The sequence below is a fragment of the Pelophylax lessonae genome (genome assembly GCF_965119305.1).
Source record: "Pelophylax lessonae genome assembly, chromosome: 11".
Lineage (NCBI taxonomy): Eukaryota > Metazoa > Chordata > Amphibia > Anura > Ranidae > Pelophylax > Pelophylax lessonae.
The window spans coordinates 91,962,310-91,978,750 of NC_138778.1; the positions used below are offsets into that span (position 1 = coordinate 91,962,310).

Sequence of the window (16,441 nt, forward strand, 5' to 3'; positions counted from 1 at the left end):
CGCCCTCGGTGGATCTGCTCACCTGGGCTTCCACGGTGGGCTTGACTGAACTTTGGAGATGGAAGCATCCGCTCTCGAGGGAATACTCTCACCTGTCCACCGCTCATCGTTCCTCTGCTCGCATAGATCTGGCGTTTGGTACTGCCAGGATGCAATCCCTTTTGACTGCCTCGGAATACAGGGCCGGGGGAGTGTCTGATCACAACCCGCTACTCTTGACAGTGAACCTCCAATTGGGGGCTGGGGTGCGGGGTTGGCGCCTGGCTGCGGGCTGGCTCCAACAGGATCAGGTCACTTCCCACCTTGAAAAGTCGATCCAGTCATATTGGACAGAAAATGAGGACTCAGCTGATCAGAGAGTGGTGTGGGAGGCATTTAAGTCAGTGGCGAGGGGAGAGTGTATATCGGCCATTAAATCCGCTTGGAAAGATCACAATGAGGAGGTGAGGATGTTACAGGAGGAGGAGCGGAGACGTGCGGGGGAGAACGCGGCTTTGCCGTCTGATTCCAGCTATGCTGCATTGCTGGAGGCGAGACGCCTTCTCTCTCTTCACGTCTCTGATCTTGCTCATACGGAAGCTAACAATTTACGGGCTTCTATATTCGCACAGGGCGATAAGAATGGCAAGTACCTGGCACTGTTGGTGGCTGACCAGCAGCCGCCGGTTAATATCCCGCTTATCAGGGCCGCTGGGGGTGTGCTCAGGTCGGATCCTCGTGACATTTTGGAGACGTTTACTGACTATTTTGAGGCCCTGTACGCCCCGCTACCGGATAGTGACTCTGTGCACGCGGATGCCCTCCTGGAGGGCGTTGACTTGCCATCCTTGTCGGCGGAGGATAGCGCCCTCATGGATGCTCCGATAACGACTTTAGAGGTGGCAAGAGCCATTGCGGCCTTCCCACCACATAAGGCCCCGGGTCCTGACGGTTTCCCTGCTGACTTTTACAAACAATATTCGGAACATTTAGCGCCTAGACTTAGCTCTCTGTTGCAGCACTGTTTGGAGGTGGAGGAACTTCCTCCCTCCATGATGGATGCCTATATGGTGCTGCTTCAGAAACCGGGTAAGGACCCCCTGGACTGCTCCTCGTACCGCCCTATCGCCCTTTTAAATATGGACCTTAAAATCCTGACGAAGGTCCTGGCCACTCGTTTGGCTGGGGTTATTCACTCGTTGATAGACCCGGATCAAACAGGCTTTATGCCGGGTAAATCTGTGGATACTAACATTAGGAGATTGTTTACCCATCTTCAAATTCCTGGGGAGGTGTCGGGGCAGCGGGTGGTGGTCTCAATCGACTTTGAGAAGGCCTTTGATTCGGTCGACTGGGCCTTTATGCACAAGACGCTGGATCGTATGGGGTTCGGACCCAAATTCAAGACCTTGATCCGACTCCTTTACGCGAGCCCTAGAACAGCCATACGGTTGGGCTATCTAACTTCTCCATATTTCCGGGTGGGGAGGGGGACGAGGCAGGGGTGTCCCCTTTCCCCATTCCTGTTTGCCCTTACCCTTGAACCCATCGCAAACGCACTGCGCAGCTCCCCGGCCGTGGGGTAGATTAAAGTCGGCTCTATTAAAGAATGTCTGGCGTTATATGCCGATGACATGCTGTTGTTCCTGGAGGATCCGGGTCCCTCTTTGAGAGCGGCCCTGTCCATCCTGAACGATTTTGGCAAGTGCTCAGGACTTCGCGTTAACTGGAGTAAGTCCTCCATTTTGCCTCTCGATGACGGTGCTCGACCTGCTGCGGCTGGGGACCTGCCTCTTCGCTGGGTGGATGACTTCACCTACTTGGGGGTCAAGATAACTAGGCGTCCCCAGGATTATTTCTCGTTGAATCTGGCTCCTCTATTGCCTAAACTCCAACAAAATATCCAAGCTTGGAAACGTCTACAACTTTCCTTATTGGGTCGTATTAGTGTCCTTAAGATGAAATTTCTGCCTGTAGTCCTATATTTCCTCCGCAATTCTCCGCTATGGGTACCACTGTCATTTTTCCGGAAATTGGACAGCCTCGTCTGTTCATTCCTCTGGTCGCCCGGGGTTCCCAGGATTGGCCTTCGGGCCCTCCAGGAACCGTGGGGTAATGGAGGCCTGGCACTGCCCGATTGGCGCAAGTATTATTTGGCAGGACAGATGGTGTTTGCGCGGCGCTGGCTGCGGGCGGACGGGGAGGATTCGGCAACAATCCTAGAGGCGGCCCACCTGGGCTCCTTCGAAACCCTTAGGTTGGCGCTGTTTAGGGGTCTGGGCTCAGATCTCCCTTTAACGCTCTCCATGAGAGCTACTGTTAGGGCTTGGGCCCAGTCATTGAAATTGACATGCCCCAGTTATGTTGGATCCTCCCCCTCCGAGTTGTTGTGGATGAACCCTACCTTTCCCCATTTTCGTCGCTTACCTGATTTGATGTTGTTGGCGACACAGGGTATAAAAACCTTGGGTGATATAACAGCGGCGGGGGCTCTCTTACCGTTTGACCGCTTGCGGGAGAAATTCGACCTACCTAGTGGCTTTATATTCCGATACCTCCAATTGCGTCATGCCTTTCAGGCCCAATTTGCCTCATCCTCTGTAGAGCTGTCTCCTTCGGACTTAGAATGCGTGTTGACCTGTGATACCGCACTCAAAACTCTCTCCACTGTGTACAAGGATATGTTCCGACTTACACCCCCTGGCATAGTTAGATGTAGGGAAAAATGGACTGCTGAGGTGCCGGACCTACAGGGGGAGGACTGGGATGATGTATGGACGGAGCCTTTCAAATATTTAGTTGCTGCTAGGGACAAGCTAATACAATTTAAATTCCTCCACAGGATTTACTATACTCCGGCCCTTCTAGCCAGAATCTTCCCGACTTCGTCTGCGGAGTGTTGGCGTTGTTCCGCTTCCCCCGCAGATGCAACTCACATTTTTTGGGACTGTGGCCAAATTCAGCAGTTTTGGACTGCAGTGACTTCCTGTCTCGCCGAGGTGCTGCTGACTCCGATCCCGCGAACCCAGCGAGTCTGTTTACTGGGTTTGGTGGAGGAGGTGGTCCCCTCGGTGGCACACAGGACTTTGCTGAGCATTCTTCTATTCTATGCCAAAAAGGCTATTTTATTGCATTGGAAGAAGGTTTCCCCGCCATCCTTACTGTTCTGGAAAGGCCTAGTGAATGCAATGCTACCCCTCTACAAAGCCACCTATGTCTCACGAGGCTGCCCGAAAAAATTTGACAAGGTTTGGAGGGCGTGGGTGGACTCCTCAGACACTGTGGGCTGAAATGTATATTGTGTAACAGTTATGATGCTGGTGGATTGAACGCTCTATAGAAGTGTACTTATGCTATCTTGTATTCTAGTTTTGTAGTCCTGCAGGAACAGCCAGATACTGGGTCTCTTTAATGCTAAATTGACATGTTTTGATCCCGGGTAGGGGGGAGCTGTGTTGTTGTTACCATCAAGGGCCAGGTTTTCAGCCTTGGCTTTTTCCTTTCAATGTCCATTGGCCACACTTTCTTTGGTGCATACCTTTATCCAGGGAACACAACATTTGGTTCCTCCAGTGCGATCTCCATTACTGCCGTGGGTCCTAAAATTGATGATGTCACTTATCCAGGAATCTCCCTTCGAAAATATTGGCAGGTTCCCCTGCTTACGTTGTCCCAGAAGGTGGCCTTTTTGGTGGCAATTACTTCTGTTTTCGTTCACCTTAGCTGTTGGTTTTTCTGAGCTAAGGTGGTTCTTCGTCCCTGTCCGTTGTTCCTTCTAAAGGTCATCTGATTTTCATTTAAGTGAAGACATTGTGTTGCCTTCCCTATGTCCCAGCCTAAACATCCTAAGGAAATTGCTCTGCATTCCCTGGATGTGGTTTGGGCAATCAGGGTGTACCTGGCCGCTACAGAGTGTTTTAGGAAGTCAGACTCAATATTTGTATTCACGGTTGGACCCCGAAAAGAGTTGACTGTTTCTGCTGCGACCATTTCCAGATGGATCAGACAGACAGTGACTCAGACCTATTAAATTAGGGATCAGGTTCCTCCTTTCCCTGTTAAGGCGCATTCTACTGGGACGCTTAGTGCCTCCTGAGCCTTCCATCATCAGGCATCAGTAATGCAGGTTTTCAAGGTGGCCATCTGGTAGTCTGTGCACACTTTTTTACAAAAATGTTATAAGGTGGATGTGTTGGCGTCTGTGGATGCTTCTTTTGGCAACAGGTTTTTGCAGGCTGCTGTTGAGAGGACCTGGTCCTCTTTTGAGGGTGTATTGTTTTTTCAGTTGAGCTCCAGTTTTTTTGGTTGAGCTCCATGTTACCTTGTTGGCTGTGGTAAGCCCTGGGATTTTTTTTCTGCTGTTTTTTCACCCCCTCATGTTTTACACTGTTTTGTGACGTCCCAGTGGTTAAGACGAATCAGGAGCTGTATCTGCCAATGAATGAAAGAGAAAATGTGGTTTTTGACTTACTAATCCATTTCTCTGATGTTCATTGACGGACACAGCATCCACCTCTTTGTGGTGTTGGCTTTCTTCTGACACTGCTATAGCGGAGTGTGGGTGTATACACCGTGGGACTGCCTATAGGCGTAGTCAAGCTTTTTCCTGCCTAGTGTCCTACTCCTGTAGAGGGCAGTATAACCAATGGTTAAGAATCAGAAGCTGTGTACGTCAGTGAACATCAGAGAAATGGATTTTACAGTAAGTCAAAAATCCCATTTTTTTTTTTTTCTCATTTAAATGCACCTAGGGTAAATACCCTACTTGTTTATGTCCGCCTCCTGTATCCCGCTGTACAGCATCACCCAAACAGAGGGGTCAACCCTTGGAGCTAGTCAATCTCTGGTGTGCCACACAGAACATAGAGAGAGAGGAATGACCACTGTGATCACTTATCAGTGTACTACTGATCCTTCATTGTCCATTGAACAGGTTGGGGTTGTATTTTGCACATAGGCTGTATTGCCATTGCAGTGGAGAATTTACTGTGCTGTCTGGCAGAGTTGTCTGGACCGATGAACAAAACTGCAGATGTTTTGAGAGAGAAAACCAGTTCTGTATGTATGTTTGCCAGAGTTCAGTTTTATAACATTTTCTGCTTTGTATACATTTTTCTGTGCCAAAATTATACCCATCATTCTCCATTGACACTGTTTTATAAGGTTGTTTTCTTTTGGTCCCACTATATTTTTTTCAGAACTCTGAATTGGTGTCTATAATAAATAATAATGTTGGGTAGGCATATATTTGTTTTGGCACATAATGGTAAATCTAGGATTTTTTTTTTTTTTTTTTCTTTGAGTTGTAGATGGAAACTGAAAGCTCTATTGAAGTTTTACACTAAAATAGGAACCCTGAGAGTTGGTTCACACTGGGGCGACACGACTCCTTACTACTTCGGGGGCGACTTGTGCATTACAATGCACCACGACTTCAGAGCGACTTGCAGGGACTTCACATAATGGAAGTCTATGCAAGTCGCTCCGAGGTCGCCCCGAAGTAGTACAGGACCCTTTTTCTAAGTCGGAGCGACTTGTGTCGCTCCTATTAGAACGGGTCCTGTACCGGTCAATGGACCGCGACGGTGCGTGACTTGTCAGGCTGACAAGTCGCGCTAATGTGAACTGGCTCTTAATGTCCATCTAAAAGCTACATTTCAAATGTCTTACTGTTCTTTTCTTGTCTGTATCTATACCCAAAACCTATGTTGAGTTTTGAATAGAATAGGTAAAGGTTTGAAACCCTGTAAAGTTTTACTGCTGTCTAGGGCTCAATTAGAGTGACTGTCCCAGTACAGAAGGTGAGGAGAAATGTGTTTACCTGGGAGGCGGTGAAGGATTGTCTCCAACCGAGCCTCTAACAGGAGTTTTAACACTTCCCCACTCCATGCAAAAGTTTAAAAACAGTTTCTTCTATAGATTCATACAGTAGATAGGATTTTTCAATAATTCATCTAGCCCCCCTTCCAGCAGGAGGTTGTCAGACAGGATGTGTAAAATAGCTGACATGCACATCTTTTCACTGTCGGTAAGGCACACTCCCACTGAACGTAGGCTTTAATGATCACAGAGCTGTAGTCATAACTAAGCGGAAAGTGTGTGAGACCACTTTAGGGATGTTGCTGCTTCCACAGAGAGTAGTGGTCTATATCGGCAGCTTCCTGCCTGGGGTAGAGGATTGTGTACTTGTGCTGGATTTAGTTAAAGAACATAATTTGCATATTTAGCTTTTTGCTGCACATTCGCTATATCTGCCAACTTTAAAACCTAATTTGGGCTGTAAACATTAAAGCAGAACCTTCACCCTGAAAGGGAAGTTCTGCATTAACAGAACTTCTCTTTTGGAGGTTTGTTTTTTATGGGAGGGGGTGGGGGTACCTAGTTTTAGCAGGTACCCACTCCCACTTCCGCTTTGGCGTAGGCATATGGAGTGGAATTTACAGTATTTGCAGCTGCTGACTTTTTCAATTTTTTTTTTTTTTTTTTTTTTAAGACCGAAGATCCTCTTAAAGGAGATCCAACACAGGGTGTAGTAGTTCCTTTGAAGGTATTGGCTAAGATTGAATTCAGAATATTGTGTAGAACTTCATTGTTCTATTATAAGTAATAAAAAAAAAACTTACATTCTTGTTAACAGCTTCCAGTATATAAGGGTTTGGAGAATGTCATTGTGGGTGTGGCCATGAATAGCGAACATGAAACTTTGGAGGGGAGCAGAGTAATGCTTTCCATTTACACATTAAAAAAAATTCTTTCAAATTACAAATTCCATATTCTGGACATTGATTATACATAATGGGCAATTCTACAAATAGGTTTCATTAAAAAGGATTATTCTTTTGGAAAATCCAGATAAGTTAGACACCGTTGACATTTTCTTTGTGTCATGCAATTGGTTTGGCCAGCTTATAATAAAGTGATTTCTGGCTGTGAATGTGTTCAGGCTATACTGATGTATAACATACAACAGTCCAGTATGCAGTGCATCCAGAAAGTAGTCACAGCGCTTTACTTTTTCCACATTTTCTTAGGTTACAGCCTTATTCCAAAATGGATTAAACTCATTATTTTCCTCAAAATTCTACAAACAATACCCCATAATGACAACATGAAAGAAGTTTGCAATCTTTGCCAATTTATTAAAAATGAAAAAAAAAAATTCATTGTTCTGAACTAGATTAACCAGTCAAAAGCATTGTGAAGTTTAGTGTGCTGCCTCATTTATAAATCGTGCATTGTCCTTTTTTCTTTTTTTTTTCTCTTTAGCTTCTATCTAAGGGGGCATTTGGGTACTTGTTGCCCATCATGTCTTTTGTTTTAGCCTGGCTGGAGACATGGTTCCTGGATTTCAAAGTTCTTACGCAAGAGGCCGAGCAGGAGAGATGTAAGTACACATTCACTTGAGGAGAAGGTGTTTGGGGTTCACAGCCTTTTGCCTTTTCCAATGTCCTGCACTCTACTAAGTGTTAAAAGACGGAGTCACAAATTTACATCTGTAAGAATTTGAGTTTATAATAATGTATAACAACTGTACCTCTCAGAGAGAAGTGTGTGTGCCGTTAGTTGCATTTTCGTCCTGTAAAAACTGAAATGTTGGCTCAGTGTCAGGCTGGAAGCCCTGCTTGACGGTTGACCTATCTCTTGCCTGAATTTAAGGCAAATTTCTCTTTTCCAGGCAGAATTTCACTTTTCATAATAAATAGAAGCCTTTTTTGTCTTTTCTGCTCTTGCCATCCCAGTGTGACTATCTCTCACTTACCTAGTCCATGGCAGATTTGACTCTGCATCCTCTCTGTTCAAAATTTAAAAAAAATGCATTCTGAGCCCAGGTTTTTCTGTAGCATCATGTGACCATCCAGTAAACTTTATATCCCATCATGCACTGCCCTACTGCATCACATAATAGGGCATGTTTACTTTCCTGAACCATACCTCCCTTCTTACTATACCAGCTCTTTTTTTAATTCCACTCACTCTTCTGTTAAGGTGGCTATACACTGTGCAATCTCCTGTAGACCTTCCATAAACTATGCAGTGCAAGTGCCTGCCTGATTTGATTTAACTTGAATATGTTGTTCAGGTAGGTCCTCCTGTTCCATAGTTTTGGTAAATTCAAATGCAGATGTTTAGAGTTTGTACAATTTAGATTGCATGGTGTATGGCCAGCTTTATACAAATACATAGGAGGGAGTGGGCCGGAGAAAATCAGCTGTCATTGCTCTTCTAGGCCCCATTCACATGTAGTGTATTGGGAGCACATTTTTTCCACTACATGCATAGGGCAGCTAATTGATTTGAATGGACTTCCCAACACACTATAAATGTGGCAAAGTAGCTCATGGGGCATTTTGATGTGTTTATGATTTGCAAGTTTTTTTTGTTACCACGTATTTTGCCACGTTAGTTGCACTTTTTGCACATGGCAAAATGCATGTTTGATTCCATATTTGGGGCACTGTTAACAATTAATTGCACCAAAAGCAGTTCATCAAAGACTAGTTCATTTTAGGTGTATAAAGGTGGCCAAACACTATACATTCTGATTATACAATCTCCCTTGAAGGGGGGGGGGGTTTCTTTTGATCACATATACATGAGTAGGTTCTGCCACCGTCCCTGTATAAAAGTATTGGGGGTTGCTGGTGCCTCAAGCCAAAAAAGCATGGCAAGTAGATATATATACAAAGAGGTTGAGGTATAAAATTAGAATTTATTACATAATACTGGTAGTAGTAAAATTACAACAAAAAAACACTGGGTGATAAATGTGCTTGGGAGAAGAGCCCAAGTGTGAAGAAAATAAAGAAGATTCGGAAGAATCTGTGACAGTAGTGAATCTGGTGACATGAAACAAGGATTTTTCTCTATATTTCCAGTGGGTGTTCATAGGAAGATATTTTCAGAGAAGAATCCCGAATTGCTGACGCGTTTCGGCTCTATCATGAGCCTTTTTCAAAGCGTTTGGTCACACAGTCTGTGATCTATAATGGTAATATATGAATTATTGAGAATCATCTCAGAAGTAGATGAATAAAATATATCAGTAATAATTTGAAGTACATACATAGGTACAGCCTCTCTTTCTGCGCAGAAGCTCCTATGTCCATTTGCAGTCACAGCGGGAATCATGTGGTGCGTGTGGCCTAGGGTTGTATACAAAAGGAGATACAGGGTGCTTTTATTAGCAGGAAATTACTTTTATTTAGTATGTTGGCAAAGGTTCCTTCACTTACAGTTGGTATAGGCTGGTGGAGTGAGCTTTCTCCACGGTCCTGGGGATTTTTTTCCCCCCTCTCAGCCAGATTCTTTATCTGCAGTATATACAGGTGTGTTTTAATAGTGGTATCTTGTGCAGTGATTATCGTGACTTTTGTAACATAAAGTAATTCTGGTGACATGTTTCCTTTAAGCAGGAGGTGGATACTAAACGTCCACATGCACTTACATTTTGTCTGCTAAAGCATCTGTTCAAGGTAGAGGTATTCCATAGGCTGGCGCAGTGTAGGTCCGTCCTCTCCTCTCTCCATGAGAGAAGTGAGGATAGACGCTCGTTCCCCGGCCTTAAGAAGCCCTTTGCGCATGCGCTCTGTGCACTGCACGTATACGGACTTCCGATGAGCGTGACGTGGCGCCAGTGTCTGCGCCTGCGCCAAGTGAGTGCACGCGCAGGTCGCAAGCCCGTCATTGGAACGCTCCGTGGCCGCCGACACGTAAAGGAGGGGCCATCTTCTCCCATCGGGGAGTTAGTTGGTCCCAGTTAACCCCTGCAGATGCAAGGGTTTGCCGTGCCCGTCATTGGAACGCTCCGTGGCCGCCGACATGTAAAGGAGGGGCCATCTTCTCCCATCGGGGAGTTAGTTGGTCCCAGTTAACCCCTGCAGATTCAAGGGTTTGCCGTGCCGGCTGTGATTGCTTGGGCATTCAGGAAAAAAGAGCAGAAATACGGCATATACCTGTAAATTCTCATAATGCATAAAGCAATTCTAACACAATTCCAAGTGTGTAGTATAGATGCATCATTGCACATAATAATTTCAGAAGATACAAAGAAGAACAAAAACAATAATAATACTTAATAATTAACAGCAGTTATGTATAGAAACCACCACAGGTAACAGTGGATCGTGGAGGAAAATCCCGATTGCTGGACAATGCCAGAAATCGTTCCAGGGTCATGTCTGCCTGATATCAGACTTTTTATTACTGATGTGAGAATAGGGGATTGATCTGCAAACCGCAACATGGTTTTATAGCTATCAGAGCCATTAGTTTATTATTGGGCAGACCGGGAGGACTGGCAGATGCGGGGTCATGAGAGGATATTAAAAAAGTGTAAAGACATGGATAGATAATTAATCTGTTTTGCCCGATGCGAAGCCTTCAAGAAACGGGCGAAAACTCTCGTTTTCATTTAGTCCAGGTGGTTTTGTGGCCCGGAGGCGTCGAATCCACCTAATTTCCATCTGTAGCAGTCTTTTAATTCCAATCCCCCCCTCGGTGAGATATATGAATCCTTTCCAGCGCTATAAAGGTTACCTTGGGCATTCTATTTTTATGATAATGAGCTACATGCCTGCCGAGGGGTACATAGAAGTGGCATAGCTGCATACTGTTAATGTGTTGGTTTACCCGTTTGCCCAGTTCTTGTTTGGTTTTCCCTACGTAGTAGGATCCGCATTGACACCTCATGAGGTATACGACCCCTCTTGTCCTGCAATTTACAAAATGTTGGGGTTTAAAAGACTCCCCGTTAGGGAGTACTGTGTTTATACATCTCTGTATGACACTACATTGTCAGCAACTCCCACACGGAAAAGGTGCCCTTTTCTTTACATGGGTCTTTTTTGCTTTTTTTGTATTCACTGTGAGTGAGTGATTGTTTCATTGATCCTGCTTTCCGAAATGTTACTTGTGGGTTTTCTGATATAAAGGGTTTTACCACGGGGTCCTTTTTAAGGATCAGCCAATGTTTGGCAAGAATCTTTTTTATTTTTTGGTGGTCGTTCGTAAACCTCATGATTATCCGGGTTTTGTTCTCCTGTTCACTGGGTTTTTGTTTGTCCTTATTTTTAAATAGGATCTCATGTCTCTCTTGTTTTTTTACCCTGTTGAACGCTTTTCTCAAAGTCGTTTTTGTGTAGCCCCTTTGCCTTAATCTTGCCGTGAGGAGGTTTGCCTCTTTCTGGAAATCTTGTTCGGTTGTGCAGTGTCACCAGAATTACTTTATGTTACAAAAGTCACAATAATCACTGCACAAGATACCACTATTAAAACACACCTGTATATACTGCAGATAAAGAATCTGGCTGAGAGGGGGGGAAAAAATCCCCAGGACCGTGGAAAAAGCTCACTCCACAGCCTATACCAACTGTAAGTGAAGGAACCTTTGCCAACATACTAAATAAAAGTAATTTCCTGCTAATAAAAGCACCCTGTATCTCCTTTTGTATACAACCCTAGGCCATACATAGAGGCTGTACCTATGTATGTACTTCAAATTATTACTGATATATTTTATTCATCTACTTCTGAGATGATTCTCAATAATTCATATATTACCATTATAGATCACAGACTGTGTGACCAAACGCTTTGAAAAAGGCTCATGATAGAGCCGAAACGCGTCAGCAATTCGGGATTCTTCTCTGAAAATATCTTCCTATGAACACCCACTGGAAATATAGAGAAAAATCCTTGTTTCATGTCACCAGATTCACTACTGTCACAGATTCTTCCGAATCTTCTTTATTTTCTTCACACTTGGGCTCTTCTCCCAAGCACATTTATCACCCAGTGTTTTTTTGTTGTAATTTTACTACTACAGTATTATGTAATAAATTCTAATTTCATACCTCAACCTCTTTTTATATATATCTACTTGCCCGTAAAGTCCCACGCTTTTTTGGCTTGAGGCACCAGCAACCCCCAATACAATCTCCCTTGAATTTATCAAAATTATATAATAAGAGAACACAGCTATCCAATCACTCTGTATCTAATCAGGTACAGTAGGCCCTTGCACTCCAAAATTGGTAGATCTATAGATTCCACAGAATGTATGGTGAGATTTACAAACTTCCAGGGACACACTTCTGTTGTCAATACTAGAGCTCTGCTCCACATAGGCTGTTATGGGATCACTCCGCTCCTGCGCACTCTGCCAAATGAACAATCTAGGCAAGAAGGTGGTAAGTCAATTGATCAACAGAGGAAGACACCTGGCTATGTATTGAGGGAGAATGGTTCTTACTGAGAATGATTGCATTGGAAAAGCATGTACAGTAACTGCAGAGGTAGACAGAATGAATCTCCTGGAGGGGGAGAGCAGGTACAAGGTTTACTTTATTGAGGTCAGCTGGTGAAGTACTTTCGTCATTCCACTAAACGTTTTCCCACCCAAAGGGACAGGTACTAGGAAGTCATGGAGGCGTTTTCTATAAAAAGAAACTGGAGGTAAATCATGCCCTAGAATATTGAAAAAACGTTTTCTTTTCTGCAGCAGAGGCCCATTAACACTTTTGAACGGAAAGGTTTTACTCCCTTAATGACCAGGCAAATTTTTTGCAATTTGGCACTGCGTGAATTTAACTGGTAATCAGCATGCAATGCTGTATCCAAATGAAATTTATTTCCTTTTTTTTCCCCACAAATAGTGCTTTCTTTTGGTGGTATTTGATCACCTCTGTGGTTTTTATTGTTTGTGATATAAAGGAACAAAACTTTTGAGAAAAAATTCAATTTTTCTTTCGTTCACTGACACACAGCTTCAATTCTTCAGACCAGTGGGCTTTATACTGTCTCTCATTATGAGTAGGACAAGGCGGAAAACCTTTTTTGGCTACGCCCCTGCGGCAGTCCCAGCAGGTATACTTTACTTCTGCTGTAGGACCCCAGTATTGGCCTTGTTACGGCAGAAGGCGATTGCGGTACTATGTTACCTGGATGATGTGCTTCTGCATGCAGAGTCTTCCTCGGCTCTAGAAGCCGACTTGGACGTTACGGTGCAAACTCTGCAGGAGTTCGGGTGGACACTGAATTTTCAGAAATCGGCACTGTCTCTGTCCACAAAGCTGGACTACTTGGGTCTGGCCCTGGATTCAGCGTCAGCCCTAGTGTTTCTTCCTCAGGCGAAACTTCTGAAGCTGCAGGATGCTGATTGGCTGCAGTTGTCCAACCATTGATCATCGCTCAGGGCTTGCAGTGCTGAGTCTGTTGGTCTCCACCTTTTGAGGCGATTCCATTTGCGCAGTTTGACACCAGACCTTTGCAAAGGAGATTCTGATCAAATGGAACAAGGATTTGCTGTCACTAGACAATCTGATTCTGTTGAGTCCGTGTTCGACGGAGTCTCTCCTATGGTGGCTCCTCTCCCCGGCCCTACGTCTGGAAAAATCTTTTCTTCCCCTGTATTGGACTATAATTACCACAAATGCCAGTCTGTCTGGGTGGGGAGGTGTCTTGGCAGTGTGTTCAGCCCAAGGTGTCTGGACTCGAGAGGAGTCCATGTTGCTGATCAATTTCCTGGAAATTCGGGCAATCAGTCTTAGAAATTTTGATTTGCCGCCATGAATTGATCGGCATAAAAATTGTTTTGGTGCACAATAGATCTGTAAAGCACTTCCGTGAAAAACAGCTCTCAAAAACCAAGGGGAGAAAAATCAGCTGTTTCCACCTGAATTCCGGGTTGGCCAGTGAATGGGGCGGGGGGGGCGTACGGGCGCTGCAGAAGTGGTCCTGCCTGCTAACAATGCGGTTTAGTGTGCTGTGTATTGGAAGTGACAGTAATCTGCTGATTCTGCAGTTCTTGGGGGGGGGGCGCTAAACCCAGGTGCTGGCATGTGTCAGGGCTGATCCCGCTAACGCTGCATTTTGGGAACACTATACTAAGCTTTTGGGGACGCTAGTATAGTTTTGATCAGATCAAAGATATTGATCTGTTCAGACACTATACTAGTAATGGAGGTGTTTAGTGTGTGTGTGTGTAACTGGCAATCAAAGGGTTAAAATGTATTACTAAAAATGGCACGGTCAATCTGATGCTATCATGTATTATCCCTAACTAACGTTAACCACTTGCCGACCGCCGCACGACTATCTACGTCGGCGGTCAGCCCCTCACAGGCAAACTAACGTAGGGCTACGTTGCTTGCTTGTGAGGGTCTAGGGAGCGAGCGCGCGCCCCCGGGGTCACGGACCCCCCCCGCGCGTGTGACCAGCGGACCCCGATGTCAGCCGGTCACTCAGCGATCGGCGGGGGAGAGGGAGAATGTCAGGCAGCTTGTGTAAACAAACTGCCTGTCATTCTCCTCGCTGCAAAGACACTGATAAAACGGATCTGGTATGTAGATCCGTTGATCAGTGTCCTTACAGCTAGAGCCACAGCCAATCACAGTAGAAACCACGCCCCTAGGGACACACACAGCCCCTCCCTTCCAAATAAAGTTAACCCCTTCACTACCAGTGTATTTTTACAGTAACAGTGCATATGTATAGCACTGATTACTGTAGAAATGTCACTGGTAACCCCAAAAGTGTCAAAAATGTCAGTCAAGGGTCCGATCTGTCCGCCGCAATGTCGCAGTACCGCAAAAAAAATCGCAGATCGCCGCCATTACGCGTTAAAAAAAAAAACAACAAAAATGACAAAAATCTTTCCCTTTGTTAGTAAACGCGATAACTTTTGCGCAAACCAATCAAAATACGCTTTTTGCGATTTTTTTTTTACCAAACATAGGTAGCATAAAACAAATTGGCCGAAAATTTTTAAAAATTTTGATTTTTACATTTTTTTTGGGGGGAATTTCATATAAAAAAATGTGAAAAATATTGCTATTTTTGCAAAATTGACGCTCTTTTTTTGTTTATAGCGCGTGATCAAAAAATCGCACAGGTGATCAAATACCACCAAAAGAAAGCTCTGTTTGTGCGAAAAAAAGGACGTCAAATTCGTTTAGGTACAGCGTCGCACGACCGCGCAATTGTGCGTTAAATTCACGCAGTGCCGAAACGCAAAATACCCCCTGGTCGGAATGGGGGTAAAATCTTCCGGGGCTTAAGTGGTTAACGCTAACCGATGTCACCTGTGAAACTAATACAGTGATCAGAAAACAGATCTGTACACTATAATAGTGACACTGCGACAGGGCAATGAAGGGGTTAACTGGAGTGATCGAGGGTTAAATCTTTTAGGGGATATATGGTGGGTACCCCCAAACCTATCTGGGACTACCTCTAACTACCACTAATTGTCTCTCACACTAACTGAAGTCACAAGTGACATTAATACAGTGATCGGTAAATTATCTGTATACTGTATATAGTGTACACTGTGACAGGGAATGAAAGGGTAACTGGGGGGTGATCAGGGGCTTAAATGTGTGCCTATATGTACTGGTGTATAAAAGATGCGTTTTAATAGACAAATGCAGAACTCTGGCAACTGAAATTTAATGTGGATAAGTGCAAGATAATGCACCTGGGGCGTAAAAACCCAAGGGCAGAATATAGAATATTTGACACAGTCCTGACCTCAGTATCTGAGGAAAGGGATTTAGGAGTAATTATTTCAGAAGACTTAAAGGTGGGAAGACAATGTAATAGAGCAGCGCGAAATGCCAGCAGAATGCTTGGATGTATAGGGAGAGGTATAAGCAGTAGAAAGAGAGAAGTGCTTATGCCGCTGTACAGAACACTGGTGAGACCTCACTTGGAGTATTGTGCGCAGTACTGGAGGCCATATCTCCAGAAGGATATAGATACTCTTCTAGAGAGAGTTCAGAGAAGAGCTACTAAACTAGTACATGGATTGCAGGAAAAAACTTACCAGGAAAGGTTAAAGGACCTTAACATGTATAGCTTGGAAGAAAGAAGAGACAGAGGGGATATGATAGAAACTTTTAAATACATAAAGGGAATCAACTCGGTAAAGGAGGAGAGCATATTTAAAAGAAGAAAAACTACCACAAGAGGACACAGTTTTAAATTAGAGGGGCAAAGGTTTAAAAGTAATATGAGGAAGTATTACTTTACTGAGAGAGTAGTGGATGCATGGAATAACCTTCCTGCAGAAGTGGTAGCTGCAAATACAGTGAAGGAGCTTAAGCATGCATGGGATAGGCATAAGGCTATCCTTCATATAAGATAGGGCCAGGGACTATTCATAGGATTCAGATATATTGGGCAGACTAGATGGGCCAAATGGTTCTTATCTGCCGACACATTCTATGTTTCTATGCAAACTCACAGGATGGGCATGATAAACCGGCATGTAAAGGGTTCATCCACTCCAGTGGGAGGACGAGCAATGGGGATCCGGGGAACTTTCGCTGGTTCCGGCTGTGCTGGCGGCTCCCAGCACTTCCAGGTACGTGGTGTCCCTCAGAGAAGAGCCGCTGACTTCACTTCCGGGTAGAAGGTGGAGTGGGAGGTGCGCGCCTTCAAAGCATGGCCTGAGGAAGAAGCA

General features: G+C 44.6%; 1 protein-coding gene across 2 annotated transcripts in view; it reads left to right on the forward strand.

Moving 5' to 3' along the window:
- The window catches only part of STARD3 (StAR related lipid transfer domain containing 3), a 171,810-nt gene that overhangs the window by 52,073 nt on the left and 103,296 nt on the right, over positions 1-16,441 (forward strand). For both annotated transcript variants that reach the window (XM_082271203.1, XM_082271204.1), the window contains exon 5: positions 7,246-7,363. In XM_082271203.1, the coding sequence (XP_082127329.1) occupies positions 7,246-7,363 (118 nt within the window). The remainder of the gene's footprint in view (positions 1-7,245; positions 7,364-16,441) is intronic.